The sequence below is a fragment of the Gracilinanus agilis genome, chromosome 6, assembly GCF_016433145.1.
Source record: "Gracilinanus agilis isolate LMUSP501 chromosome 6, AgileGrace, whole genome shotgun sequence".
Classification (NCBI taxonomy): domain Eukaryota; kingdom Metazoa; phylum Chordata; class Mammalia; order Didelphimorphia; family Didelphidae; genus Gracilinanus; species Gracilinanus agilis.
In genome coordinates, this window is record NC_058135.1 from 167,096,859 (window position 1) to 167,110,068 (window position 13,210).

A 13,210-nucleotide genomic window follows, 5' to 3' on the forward strand; every position below is an offset into this window, starting at 1 on the left:
CTCTCTCTCTCTCTCTCTCTCTCTCTCTCTCTCTCTCTCTCTCTCTCTCTCTCTCTTTCTCTCCCTCTGTCTCCCCACTTCACTCCTCTTCTCCTAGTGAGAACTTGTCCAGATCCCTTCTACATCTTGCTTCCCTGTTTAAAATTCAAGTGGGATTGAAAGAAAACAGCTGGAGAGGTCTTGGGTAGATACAGGCAAGCTGGGGAAGTATGGAGCACACGTCCACCCTAAAATTAACCTGTATCCTGGGCTTGAGTTTTGTTCTTTCTAAAAGTTAAGATTGGTATAGTGAAAGAGGGCTGGACTTGGAGTCAGGACACTCCATTCAGAGCTCACATCTGTGAGATCATTGTCAAGGGGCCACCTGCTTGAACCTCAATTTTTAAAATATGTAAAATAGAGATAATAAAAATTTTATTGCCCGTCTCATGAGGAAAGATTTTTTAAATCTCAAAGCTTTATGTAAATGTGAACTATTGTTGTCACAGTTCTGTGGTATTCACAGACATCTTTGACTGCATCATGTCTGTTCATATGCAAACTTATGGGAACAGAATAATTTTTTTAAATGGTTTGTTAATGGAAAAACTATAAAAATATTTGTTTATTGACAACAATGGGACTACAGTGAGGGTAGGAAAAAGTAGTGATTCACAGCTGTCTAGTGTAAAATGACAGACCGAAAGCAAAAGTACTAAAGGATTTCTCCCCCCTTTACACCTGGTCTTATCACTAAAATAGCCAAGAGGTAGGGCCAAGTAGAGAACAGTTTGTTACTAAATAATCCAATTGAAAATGCCTGATTTTTGCTTATAGACTATAGGAGTATATTAAAGATATTTGTTCCAGAAAATTTTCATTTAAACTGAATCGTAAATAGAATCTTATTTTAAATGCAATAGGGTATCTTGAAAGAAAAAACATTTTGGTTTTAATCCTTTTATAAACAGAGGAATCACCTCCTAATTTCTCTTTGAAAGAATTCTAGGTTTTCAGTTGTTGAATATGAGCAGGGACCAGTTAGTTCAGAGCTTAAAGGAAGATAAGAAACCTAAATTTGGATACGGAAGGAATTTAAGAGGCAGAACATGTTTCTAAACAAAAATACTATTAGTATGTCTATTCGGTCATTCACATTTATAGTTACAAATGAGAGGACAGATCTGCTCACATGAGAAGAGCATTACTGCTGATTGGGAGAATTATAATAGTGTGTGAATTACTTAGGACAAGAAATAAAGTAAGATATGCCTATATATTTGTAATACATAGATAAAATGGACTCATTTTATTAGTAGTTTGGGAAAAAATTGAAATAAGAAAAGTAAAATTATTCTATTAGAATAAGCCATTCTGAATCTTTTAATTTATGTACCCATGTGGAATTAATATGGAGAAAAAATTCCAACCTTGAAATTCAGTTGAGAAAAATGAAAACAGAATGATAGATGACTGTTGAAATCAAGTTCTTTTCATATTCTTGCTATCTTGTCTTCTCTTGACTAACTGATGTAAATTTTTAAAAAGCCTTTAAATACACTTTAGTAGGAAACTATAAGACATATATCAGGATTTATTAGGATATTTGAAGTAATAAAGGAGGTGCTAAAAGAGGGGTGCGTCCCTAATACTTCACTGTTTCAGGGGTCCATGGTTTTCATCAGTGCGTATTTTGATCCTTTTATTCCTTAGTGGGTCAGTCTCTAAGAATGATTGTGACTACACGATTCATCACTTTTGTAGACAGCCTTGTGATGATCTTCCGAACTCTGTTAGGTTTTTTTTTTAACCCTTACTTTCTCTCCTAGTGACAACTCTAAGATAGAAGAGCAAGGGGTAGGCAAACAGGGTTAAGTGACTTGCCCAGGCTCACATAGCTAGGAAGTGTCTTGAGACCAGATTTGAACCCAGGACCTCTCAACTCCAGGCTTGGCTCTCTATCCACTGTACTACCTAGCTGCCCTTTGTTAGACTGATTCTTGCAGAAAGAGTTATACCATTGGGTTTTTCAGTCTTCCCAGATTGACGGAGGGTCTGCCATGCCAGAACCGACTTTCCACTGACATAGATTTAAAGAATCCAAAGTCACTTCCATGCCATGGCGAGACATTCTGCTAATGGCAGAATTTTGAAGATTCATCAGTTGGATCCAAGGACATTTTCAGGGCATCAAGATGATAGAAGCATCTGGGATCTGTACAGTTCTCTCACTTGTGGTTTTTTTTTTTTTAAATCTTTACTTTCTGTCTTAAGTATTGCTTCTAAGGCAGAGGAGCAGTAAGGGCTAGTCCATCGGGGTTAAGTGATTTGTCTAGGGTCACATAGCTAGGAAATGCCGGAGGCTAGATTTGAACCCAGGTCCTCCTGACTCCAGACCTGGCATTCTATGGTGCTACTTAGCTGCATTTGCTCACTAGTATTTTAATACTCTTTTTTCCTTCTATTATAAGAACCCTTTTAAAAAATGTGTATTTTCCATTGTAGGAAGGAAGAAGAAAGTAATTGTGTTTATATAAGAAAGGGATCAAACTGCTTGGATCTGAAATAGGCTTTAGTAAGCCTCTTAAGGAAAGACTAGTTGTATATGAATAGCTCTTACTGCATTAATCTTTTCTTTTTATTTCAGGTTGTCCACGATTCAATTACACTTTACATTTTTGCTCCCAGTGCACAAAGCAGAGACAGATGGGTGAAAAGCTTAAAGGAAGGTAAAAGATGTAAATAAATATTTATATGTTAGGAATTTAAGGAGCAGGATATGTCACAATTAAAACAAAAATCCCCAATATTTCTATTTAATCATTCACATTAATTTTGCAAATGAGGGGATAGATCTACTGATGTGATGAATGTAACCTTGCTGATTATGAGAATTATAATGATGTGTGAATTATTTAGAACAAGCAATAATTTTGATATGATTTAATTTTGTGATCTCCACAGTCAAATGTATGTACTTCTACCATTACTAGACTGATGCGGAACATCAGACTTTGTCTAGAACCAGGTGAACTGGTTCTCCCACTTTAGTCAGCCTTCTGTCCACTGAGTGCTGGATTTCATGCTATATACTTTTTCCTTGCTCTCCTTTGTTGTCTTTTTAATTCTGTGGTTTCAAGAGGGGCTGTTTCTCCAAGGAAACATGCACATTTGAACCTTTTAAAGAACATACTTCAGTGACTGTTAATGTTATTGTGTGCATGACGACGTGAAAAGCATTTAAAGGATCATTCAATCCCCCAATGGAACAATTTGATTTGCACTATAGCAAAAAAAACAAAAACAAAAAAAAAAAAAAGGAAAATGCAATTTAAAACAAAAAATACCATCAAGAACTAACAAAAAATTTCTACAAAACAGTCAACTAATATTAAGAAAATAAGTAAAGACTTTCAGAAGGATCTGGCTGCTGAAGTGAGAAGAGCAATGAGAAAAAGTTTAAAAATAAAAACAATACAACAGCTGCTAACAGGGGGCTTAGTGGATTGAGAGCTTGGCCTAGGGATAACAGGTCCTGGGTTCGCTTTCTAGCTGCGTGACCCTGGGTAAGTCACTTCATTGCATAGCCCTTACTGCTCTTCTGCCTTGGAATCAATACAAAGTATTGATTCTAAGATATAAGGTAAGGGTTTTTTAAAAAGTTGCTAACCATTACTATGAAGAGAAGAAACCCCATGGCTAAGATAATACAAAGACTATAATACTTAATGTTGGAAAAAAGATAATTTTTACAGATGAAACTCCCTTTTTCATTTGAGGCTATAGCAAAACCATTGTCAGAAGAAGTCCGGGTGGCCCTATAAGATCTGGGTACCCATCCACCCTCAAATTTTGGGGGCGTTTAAAAAAACTGCCAGTGAGACTGTGCCTGTCATTTTTGTGGAGGGAACGAAAAGCTGTAATCAATATATTACTAAGGAGCAGAATTATTCCAGAAATACATGTATGCCAAAATGGAGATTTAGTACCATTCTGTGACCTTATGCCATTCTATATACATCATAAAGGTTAGGAAAGTTATCCAAGAGAAGTATTAAAATAAATATGTTGCAGGGCCAGCTGGGTAGCTCAGTGGATTGAGAGCCAAGCCTAGAGATGGGAGGTCCTGGGTTCAAATCTGACCTCAGATACTTCCCAGCTGTGTGACCCTGGGCAAGTCATTTGACCCCCATTGCCCTCCCTTACCACTCTTCCACCAAAGAGCCAATACACAGAAGTTAAGGGTTAAAAAAAAAAAGAAAAAGAAAAAAGATGCTGCAGTTACCTTAGAACTCACTTGATCGAAACCCCATTGATTTAAATGCATGAGCGGTGATTAAGGATAGAATTGAAAAATGTTATTATTGTCATAAGTATATGAAACTAGTGAGATAAAAGTGTGGTTTCATGCTGAATTAAAGAATACATATTAAAACCATATGAATTCATTGCCAAATTGTATAAAACAAATGATTACAACAAAAGGAGGATGTATTTCATAATAAAGTTTTTCAGATGTTAAAAAGTTGTACATTTTATTGTGTACTTCATTATTTCCCTGTCTCAAGTAATTTACTTACTACCATAATTTACTTTTTCATTTCTGTCAAATGAAAGAAGACAATTGGTTTATCTCCCAGTGCTTATAATCATTTATTTGGCCACTTACGGCTAGTCTCATGGAATATAATCCCTAAATTCATTTTGCTTTGTCCTATATTTCTTTTCTTTCCTACTGAACTTCTTGAAATAGAAGTCTACTCTTACTGCTTCTACCTCTTCATTACTCATTTATACCTTAGCCACTTGTAACCTGGTTTCTTTTTCTTTTTTTTTTTTTTTTTTTAAACCCTTACCTTCTGTTTTGGAGTCAATACTGTGTATTGGCTCCAAGGCAGAAGAGTGGTAAGGGTAGGCAATGGGGGTTAAGTGACTTGCCCAGGGTCACACAGCTGGGAAGTGTCTGAGGCCAGATTTGAATCTAGGATCTCCTGTCTTTAGGCCTGGCTCTCAATCCACTGACCCACCCAGCTGCCCCCTGCAGCCTGGGGCTTCTATTTCTAAAACTCTACCAAAAACAAACAAGACAAAAAAAATTCTTCACAGACATGAATAACCTTATCACTGAATTCAAGGACCTTTCCTTCTCCTTCCCTTATTGAAGGGTGCTGTAGTTCATGCCTTTCTCTTTTTCCATGAATGTTGAGACCCTTCACTTTCACAATATAGTTCTTCTCTTTGACTTTGCTTTCACTAGTTTCTCATCTTTCTTCCTAGGAAGAAGTGATTCCCCCCAAATTCTGTCTTTGACATTCATCTTTTATTATGTTTTTTTTTTCTTGGTGATTTTACCCAATCTCATGGTTTTAGTTATGATCTTCACGCAGACACTTCCCAACTCTATCTCTGTTCCCACCCTTTTTCTCTGAGTTCCAGTGTCATATTTATAGCTGCCTGCTACATGCATCATCACTAGCCTTTTAAACTCAGCATTGTTCCCAGGTGAATTCTCTATCGCCCCCCCTCAAAATCAGCTTTTCTCCCTGATATTTTTTTCTGGTGCTATCACTACCCTTTCAAATTCTTTTTTGTTTCTTAGTCACTTTTTGATGCTTTCGTCTCTGTAATGCCAAATCTGATTGATTCCCTTCCATATCCATTTCTTCCTGTCTCATTCCACTGAAACCCTTCCAATGAGCGGCCATTGTCTTTTGCTTTTTGCTATAAATTATTATAATAGTTTCCCAACAGATAGACAGAGCTAGTTAGGATAAATTGCTGAGTCTGGAGTCAGAAAGTCCAGAAATCAAATCTGGCCTCAGATACTTACTAGCTGTGTGAGCCTAGGCTAGTCATTTAACCTACGTTTGCCTCATTTTCCTCAACTGTAATGTGTGGATAATTATGGCACCTACTTCCCAGAGTAGTTGTGAGGATCAGATGACATAGCAATTGTAAAAATTGCTTAATACAATGCCTGGGACATAGTAAGTGTTGTATCAGTGCTTATTCCTTTCTCATTCCCCTTTCCAGTCTCTCTATTTTAATAGCTTCCCAAGAGGTCTTTTTCCAGTTTGTCTCCTTCCCGTTCTATCCTTCACTTCACAGCTCAGGTTTAAGGACTTAATGGTCTGCTTTTGTTATGTCATTGCTCTACTCCGTGACCTTGGCTTTCCATTGTTTGTCTAATAAAATATAAAATCTTGATTTTACCATTGCAGGTTTCCCACACTCTCTCTCTAACCTGCCATTCCCAGACTTTTGTCTTATTGCACCTCTTCCTATGCTTTTTGGCAGAGCCCAAAGGGCTCCCCTTCAAGGAGGAGAGCTTGGCATAATGGAGCTTGGAATTATGAAAATCTGGGTTCATATCCTGGCCCAGTCACTGTATCCTAGACATCTCTCTGTACCTCAGCTTCCTTGTTTGTAATATAGGATAATAATAGCACTATTTTACAAGGCTATTGTGGAGGTCAAATAGTGTAATGAATATAAAGAACATTATACATATTTCAGGCACTATAGAAATGTAAACTAGTTCTGATAAATATTGCTATTGGTTGTATGATCCTTGCATTTCCTTATTCTGTGCATTTGTGCATGCTCCTACTATACTTGCAATGGATTTCCCTTTTCTTCTCTGATAATCTTTCTGTCAAAAACCTTTCCTTTCCTTTTGAAAAGTGAGTTCCTCCATGAAGTTATTTCTTCACGCCCCCGCTGAAAGTGACATCTCCTTCCTTAAATTCTCGTGAAACTTTGTCCAGATCTCTCTTTTGTGCTTATTTCACTTCTCCTTGTAGAACAACTGTTTTTGTGTATGTACACGCGCGCACATGCACAAACACATTTTTTTCTGCATTAGATTGTAAATCCTTGAGGATACATTACATAGATTGTGTCATATCTCTCTTTGTATCCTCAGCTCCTAGCAGATTCCCTTGCCCATAGTGCCTGCTTTCTGGTTTTTTTTTTAATTTGAATTCTGTCACATTCAGGAATAGCCTTTACTTTTCCCTAATAATAAAGGCCTGAATCTTTGAACTTTTTTCCCTTTTGTATAGTATTTATAGTTCATAACAAAGGACTTCACTTCATCTGTCTTGTCCTTGCTAGGGATAAGGGCACTTGTATAATTCCTAGGTATATTTGGTGAGCAAATTTTTTTCCTGTACTAGACTTCTAAGCAGAAAATGATATTTGATAGAAAACTGCCTTATCTCCTAACAGTACCATACAGTCCCTGGGAATCTAGTATAAATCAGTGATGATGATTGAGTGGTTTCTCATGAAATGTTTAAAAAATGGAGATAGCTTAGTCTGCATAAATTCCTATCATCCCTTCCACAGAAGAGTATGTTGTTCTTGTCATATCACACAGTGTAGCAAACATCAGATATGTGCAGAAAGGTTTCTCTGATAATAAAAGAGAAGGAAGAAAACTAGGCAATTGCACTGTATTGGATGAGCCATTTTAATCTTACTTGTTTATCATGGAACTTTCATAATAAATACTGAATCAAGGGAACAAATATTATTATCCAAAAGATCATTTATGAATTATTATTTTGGTGCATTGTCTCCACTAATAACTGATGTTCCTTTGAATTACAGAAATCAAGCACAACAACAACATAATGGTCAAATATCATCCCAAACTCTGGGCAGATGGAAGCTATCAGTGTTGTAGACAAACGGAAAAGTTAGCACCTGGATGTGAAAAATATAATCTCTTTGAGAGTAGTGAGTGTTATTTTTCTTTCTTATAATTATTCTAAATATTGGTTTAGGAGGTATGTATTTTTGGCCAATAAAGAGAGTCAGGAAAGTACTTATCTGCTTATTACCGAACAGATGCTTTTTAGGTTTGTCATTTAGAAGCCTATTGTATGAAACCCTAAATCTAACCACAGATGTATCTAAATTTGGATCTCATGCTCTGTGCATTTTTGCTGTTGATTCAGTGTTTACCTAAGAATATCAGGGCTTCATTGTGATAAATGCAACTGAAATTTTTACTTGACTAATGAATCTCACTGTAGATCATTACACTGAAGAGGATGTGTGTGTGTGTGTGTGTGTGTGTGTGTGTGTGTGTGTGTGTGTGTGTTTGGTAAGGGTGGGATTTATTTTTATTTAAAAGAGCTAAGGACTTATGAATAATTGACATACTGTTATTCATTAAGGAATAAGGAAAACTTAATGTCAGCCTCTCAGTTATATGTACTAAATAAGGTCTTTAAGATGGTTTCATCTTATAGCAATTTTAGGGCCAAAATGGTGCTAATACTATTAAATATCTAAAGTGGTCTGGTTTATTATGTTCATCTTCTCATCTGACCTCATAATCCTGTTTTGTCAGTTAATTTGAGCTATTTAACAATGGATTGCATTTCCCTAGGAGGTAGTAAGATCTCGTTATTGTAGACATTTGAGTGAAAACTAAATCTGCCAGGGTCATAGAAGAAGGGATTTCTGAACTGTTTTGTAGGCTGGATTGAGTGAACTCAGATGTTCAACCCCAAGACACCAAGAATCATTGCACCTGAGTTCTTAAAGATTTTCTTCTATTTATATTATATTTAGTATCATATGGACAACCCAAGTTATCAGAGAAACTATTTGTTCTCTGTTTTATGAAGTCCTTAATATATCTTTCTAATTCTTCCCAGTGAATCAGTACAGAGTATTTTTTTTAATATGTCCATTTTATGTGAGTTACTTGTGTTGTGTTTCTGCTGAAAATTGATTCATGTGGGACTAACATTTTCTCGTATTGATTAATGGTTTCATCATGAATTCATCACCTCTTCTTTTGTTTATGTTTTCAGGTATAAAGAAAGCACTACCTCCAGCACCAGAAAAAAATAAGGTAGAGAATTTTATTATTTTTTTTTAATTTTTCAAAGGGCCTGGAATTTGATCAGTAATGATTTAAATGTTCAAACCTTTTGAAATCAATTATTTCATCAACTAATTGATTAAATAAGTATTATCTCCAATGTGCCATGTACTATATATTAGATGATGCAGATATAAGTGTAAAGAATAAAATGATCTCTACTCACAAATAATTTATATTCTAATGCAGGGAGACCATATAGAAATCTACATACAGCATAAAATTTATATTCATACTTAATAATTAAATATAAGTTTCTATGAGAGGGAAGGCTCTAACAATTGAAGAAAAAGCTCAGGAAAGGCTTCATGAAGGAGATAGCATCTGAGCTGCATCCTAAAAGAGAAGAGGTTTCTATAAGGTGGAGGAAATAAAAGAGAGCATTCCAGTCATGGAAAGACCTTCTAGTGCAAAGGGGAAAAAGATGAGATAGAGAGAGAGTGTCATAGTGAGGAGCAGAGAGAAGATCGATTTGGCTAGATTACAAAGTGGAGGAGAGAGTAATATCTATTGATGCTAGACAGTTAGGATGGGGCTATAGTAGTGCTGCACTTTGAAAGTCAAATTGAAGAGCTTGTGTTTTTTCCTAGAGATGATAGAAAACCACTAGAAATCATTCAATAGGGGAGTCAATATAGTTAGATCAGCAGTTAAGTGAAATTATATTGATAGCATTGTCTAGAATGGACTGGAGTAAGGAAAAATTTGAGCCAGAGAGACCAGTTAGGAGACAAGAGGTGAAGAGAGTCTTAACTAAAGTGGTAGAGTATGAGTAGAGAGGAGTCAAATGTGAAGGATGTTATGAAGTAGAAATGATAAGATTTGGCAATTGATTGGATATTTGTGGCAAGGGAGAATGAATGGTTGAGGATAATAGCAAGATTACAAACTTGAGAAGTTGGAAGGATGATGATACCTTTGAGATAAATAGGGATGTTTGGAAGAGGGGAAGGTTTAGAGGGAAATTGAGTTCTGTTTTAGATAGACATGTTGAGTTTAAGATGTCTTTCAGACATTGTCTGAAATATTCCTCAGGCAGTCGGTGATATATGGCTAACACTCTGGCCTGTAAATAGACTGGATCTGGGTGTCATCTGTATGGAAATGATAGTAAAGTCAGAGAAGCTAATGAGGTTACCAGAAGAGAGTAGAGAAGAGGTCCCAGGCCAGAACAAGGGGTAATACCCCAATAAGGGTCATCATATGAATGGTGAGCTAGCAAAGGAGACAGAAAAGGAGAGATCAGACATAGGAGGAAGACCAGAGAGAAGGCTGTCAGGAGAACCCAGAGAGGAAAGAATGTCCAGAAAGAAAGAATAGGCAGCAGTGTCCAATGAATTAGATAGGTTGAGAAGGAATAGGATTCAGAGAAGACCATCAAATTGGGCAATTCTGGAATTCTTGAGAACTTTGAAGAGAGCAATTTCATTTGAATGATGAGAAAAAAGGGTTGAGCAATGAAAGAGAAGTTGAAGATATGGAGACTGCAAGTGTAGGTTTTTTTGAGGTACTTGAGAGATATAGGATGATAGTTTGAGGGAATGGCAGCATTTAGGGAAAATTTTTATCTTGGTCATTTCTGAATGTAATAAGGAAGGAACTATAGGGAGAGATAAAAGGTATGGGAGAGAAAGATGAGTGAAAATTCAGTTTGCTGGAGAAAATGGGAAAGGATAGTGTCAAGGGTACATGTAAGCAAGGGATTGATCTTAGTAAGGGAAAAGATTTTGTTAGGAGTCATTGCTAGAGCCTTGGGGAAAGGAGAAGAGAGTAGGAGTTGAGAATAGATGAAGAGGAAACTTTGGATGGTGTAAGATTTTTTTCAGCAAAGTAAGCAACAAGATCCTCAGCTGAGGGAAGAAGGGGGAGGGGAGATGTAGAAGACTTCAGAAGGGAAGAGGAGGTATAGAAAAACTACTATGGAGAGTGAAATGAGGAATGAGATTATTGATGGAAATCAGTTTAGCATATTATATACATCAACCTTGTAGCTGTTTTCTTAGAAAGAAAGCTATCAGTGAATAAATAGTTATGGATGTCTCTGCTTCTTCTTTTTATTCTTCTTTTAAAAATTCTTACCTTCTGTCTTGGTAACAACTCTAAGACAGAAAGGCAAGAGCTAGGCAAATGGCTTTAAGTGACTTGCCTAGGGTCACACAGCTAGGAAGTATATAAGGCCAGATTTTAACCCAGGTCCTCCTGACTCCAGGCCTGGAACTCTATTCACTGTGCTACCTATCTGCACTCGACTTCTTGATAATAATATTTTAAAACTGTAATCCAGAATTTTTTCAGTCTTTATTCTGTTTGACCTTTCTGTGTGCATTTGGTATTGTTGACTTCCTCTTGTTTTCTGCGAATCTCTCCTATGACTTCAGAGATACCATATTCTCCTGGTTCTCCTAACTGTCTAACTGCTTCTCCATTTTCATTCCTGGCTCTTTCTTTCCAGATAAGGTAGGTGTTCCCCAAAGTTCTGTCCTCAGCCATCCTAATGGCTCTTTTCACATTTCCACTCTTGGCAATGTTATTCACTCTCATGATTGAGTTTAACTATTCACACCATGCAAGTCTCTCTCAAATCTGCATTTCCAGCCTTGCCCTCTTCTAATTTTGAAAGGCATATCTTAAATTGCCAACAACACATCACCGTGTGACTGTCTTGCTAGTAAACTCGAGTTGCCTCAAACTAGCCTGGTTATCTTTCTCATTATCTGCTTCTGACTTAATACTTTCTGTGAAATGGTGCCATCATTCATCTTTCTCTTCCTTTTGACATCTCGGTGTTCTCTTTAATTGCCAAGTCCCAACATAGGACGATATACCTTTCGATGAAATTAGGTGGCTATGATGTTTCTATTTATGGTCTACAAATCTGGAATGTTTAATGTTTCAAACAAAACACTCCTCTAGTGATGGAAGGAGTGAGCTAGTCAAAACTTTGTGCTTGCCTTGGGCAGAAGAGATTTTATCTCTTTTTTTTCCCCCCCCTTTAAAGCGAAGGCCTCCACCTCCTCTTCCGCCTGAAGAAGATAAAAATGAAGAAATAGTTGTAGCAATGTATGATTTCCAAGCAACAGAAACACATGATCTCAGACTAGAGAGAGGCCAAGAATATATTATACTGGAAAAAAATGATGTTCATTGGTGGAGAGCAAGAGATAAGTATGGGTAAATAGACTTTCTTTCCATTATGTTCCTTTGGGGGAATAATGCATGGAAAATGGACAGGATGTACCTATAAAATAATGAAATATTTCTAAAGTCACCTGTTATTTCATAGATATTTATCTATATAGATAGACACAGATATATTTGTGGTGTGGTTAGGCTAAACCAGTTAATTTATCCCTTTCTATAGGAATTCTTTTACTAAGGGATCTGTTTCATTCATTCTTTTTAAGAAGTATGTTTTGTAATTTCTTTTCCTAAAGGAAAGGTGAAGGAAGAGAAAGGGAAGGAAAATAAATCATTTATATTATACCTCTGTGCCAGGCACTCTGCTAAATGCTTTCAAATATTAAGGGAGAATAATAACTTAGATTTCTCCCACTAAACTCTCCCCATTCTCTTTATTCTTATAAGTTAACCTTTTCCCATTCACTTAAAAATTAATTTGGGTAATCGTATTTGAGACCAGTGAGGAATTAAAATAATGAAAGCTATAAGAATCGTTCGGTTTTCCCAAGAAATGAGAAGGGTTGAGTTACAGGAATATCTTCCAGAATTAATTTGAAGGATACCAGGACCCCTTCTCACATACTCACCCCCCTAGAATACTATCCCTTTGTATTCTGAATTGTCATTGTATGTGAAAGGAGTCCCTTTCCCCAAGATCAAAGCCTTTCCCTCCTGCTTAGCCTTCCAGCAAGATTCATTCATTAACTGCTTCCCAACTCAGTGTCCAAAGAGAGAATTTTTCTCTCTGTATGTCTTAATACCCAATGTTTACTTTTAGGAGTGAAGGATACATTCCAAGCAACTATGTTACAGGGAAGAAATCGAGCAACTTAGATCAATATGAGTAAGTAAATGTTTTCATGACCAAGAAAAATCTCCCTCTCTGAGTCTCTTTCTTTGTCTATTTTCTCTCTCTGTCTTCTTCTCCACATCCCTTCCTTTCCCTCCCCTCTCCTCTTTCCCCCTGTCCTTCTTCCTTCCCTTCCTCTTCTTCCCCCTTTTTCTCCCTTCCCTCTCTCTCTCTGTCCTTCTCCTTCCCCTCTTTTTCTCCCTCCCCTCCCCTCTCTCTCTTTGTCCTCCCTCCACTCCTCTCCTTTCACATTTTCTCCCTTCCCCTCCCCTTTCTCACCCTGACCTTCTCCCTCCTTT

At 36.8% G+C, this 13,210-nt stretch overlaps 1 protein-coding gene across 1 annotated transcript in view; it reads left to right on the forward strand.

Moving 5' to 3' along the window:
- TEC (tec protein tyrosine kinase) overlaps positions 1–13,210 on the forward strand; it is a 93,022-nt gene that overhangs the window by 54,650 nt on the left and 25,162 nt on the right. Inside the window, exons 4-8 of the mRNA XM_044682126.1 lie at positions 2,627–2,708; positions 7,594–7,722; positions 8,811–8,851; positions 11,880–12,052; positions 12,840–12,905. Of these exons, the coding sequence (XP_044538061.1) occupies positions 2,627–2,708; positions 7,594–7,722; positions 8,811–8,851; positions 11,880–12,052; positions 12,840–12,905 (491 nt within the window). The remainder of the gene's footprint in view (positions 1–2,626; positions 2,709–7,593; positions 7,723–8,810; positions 8,852–11,879; positions 12,053–12,839; positions 12,906–13,210) is intronic.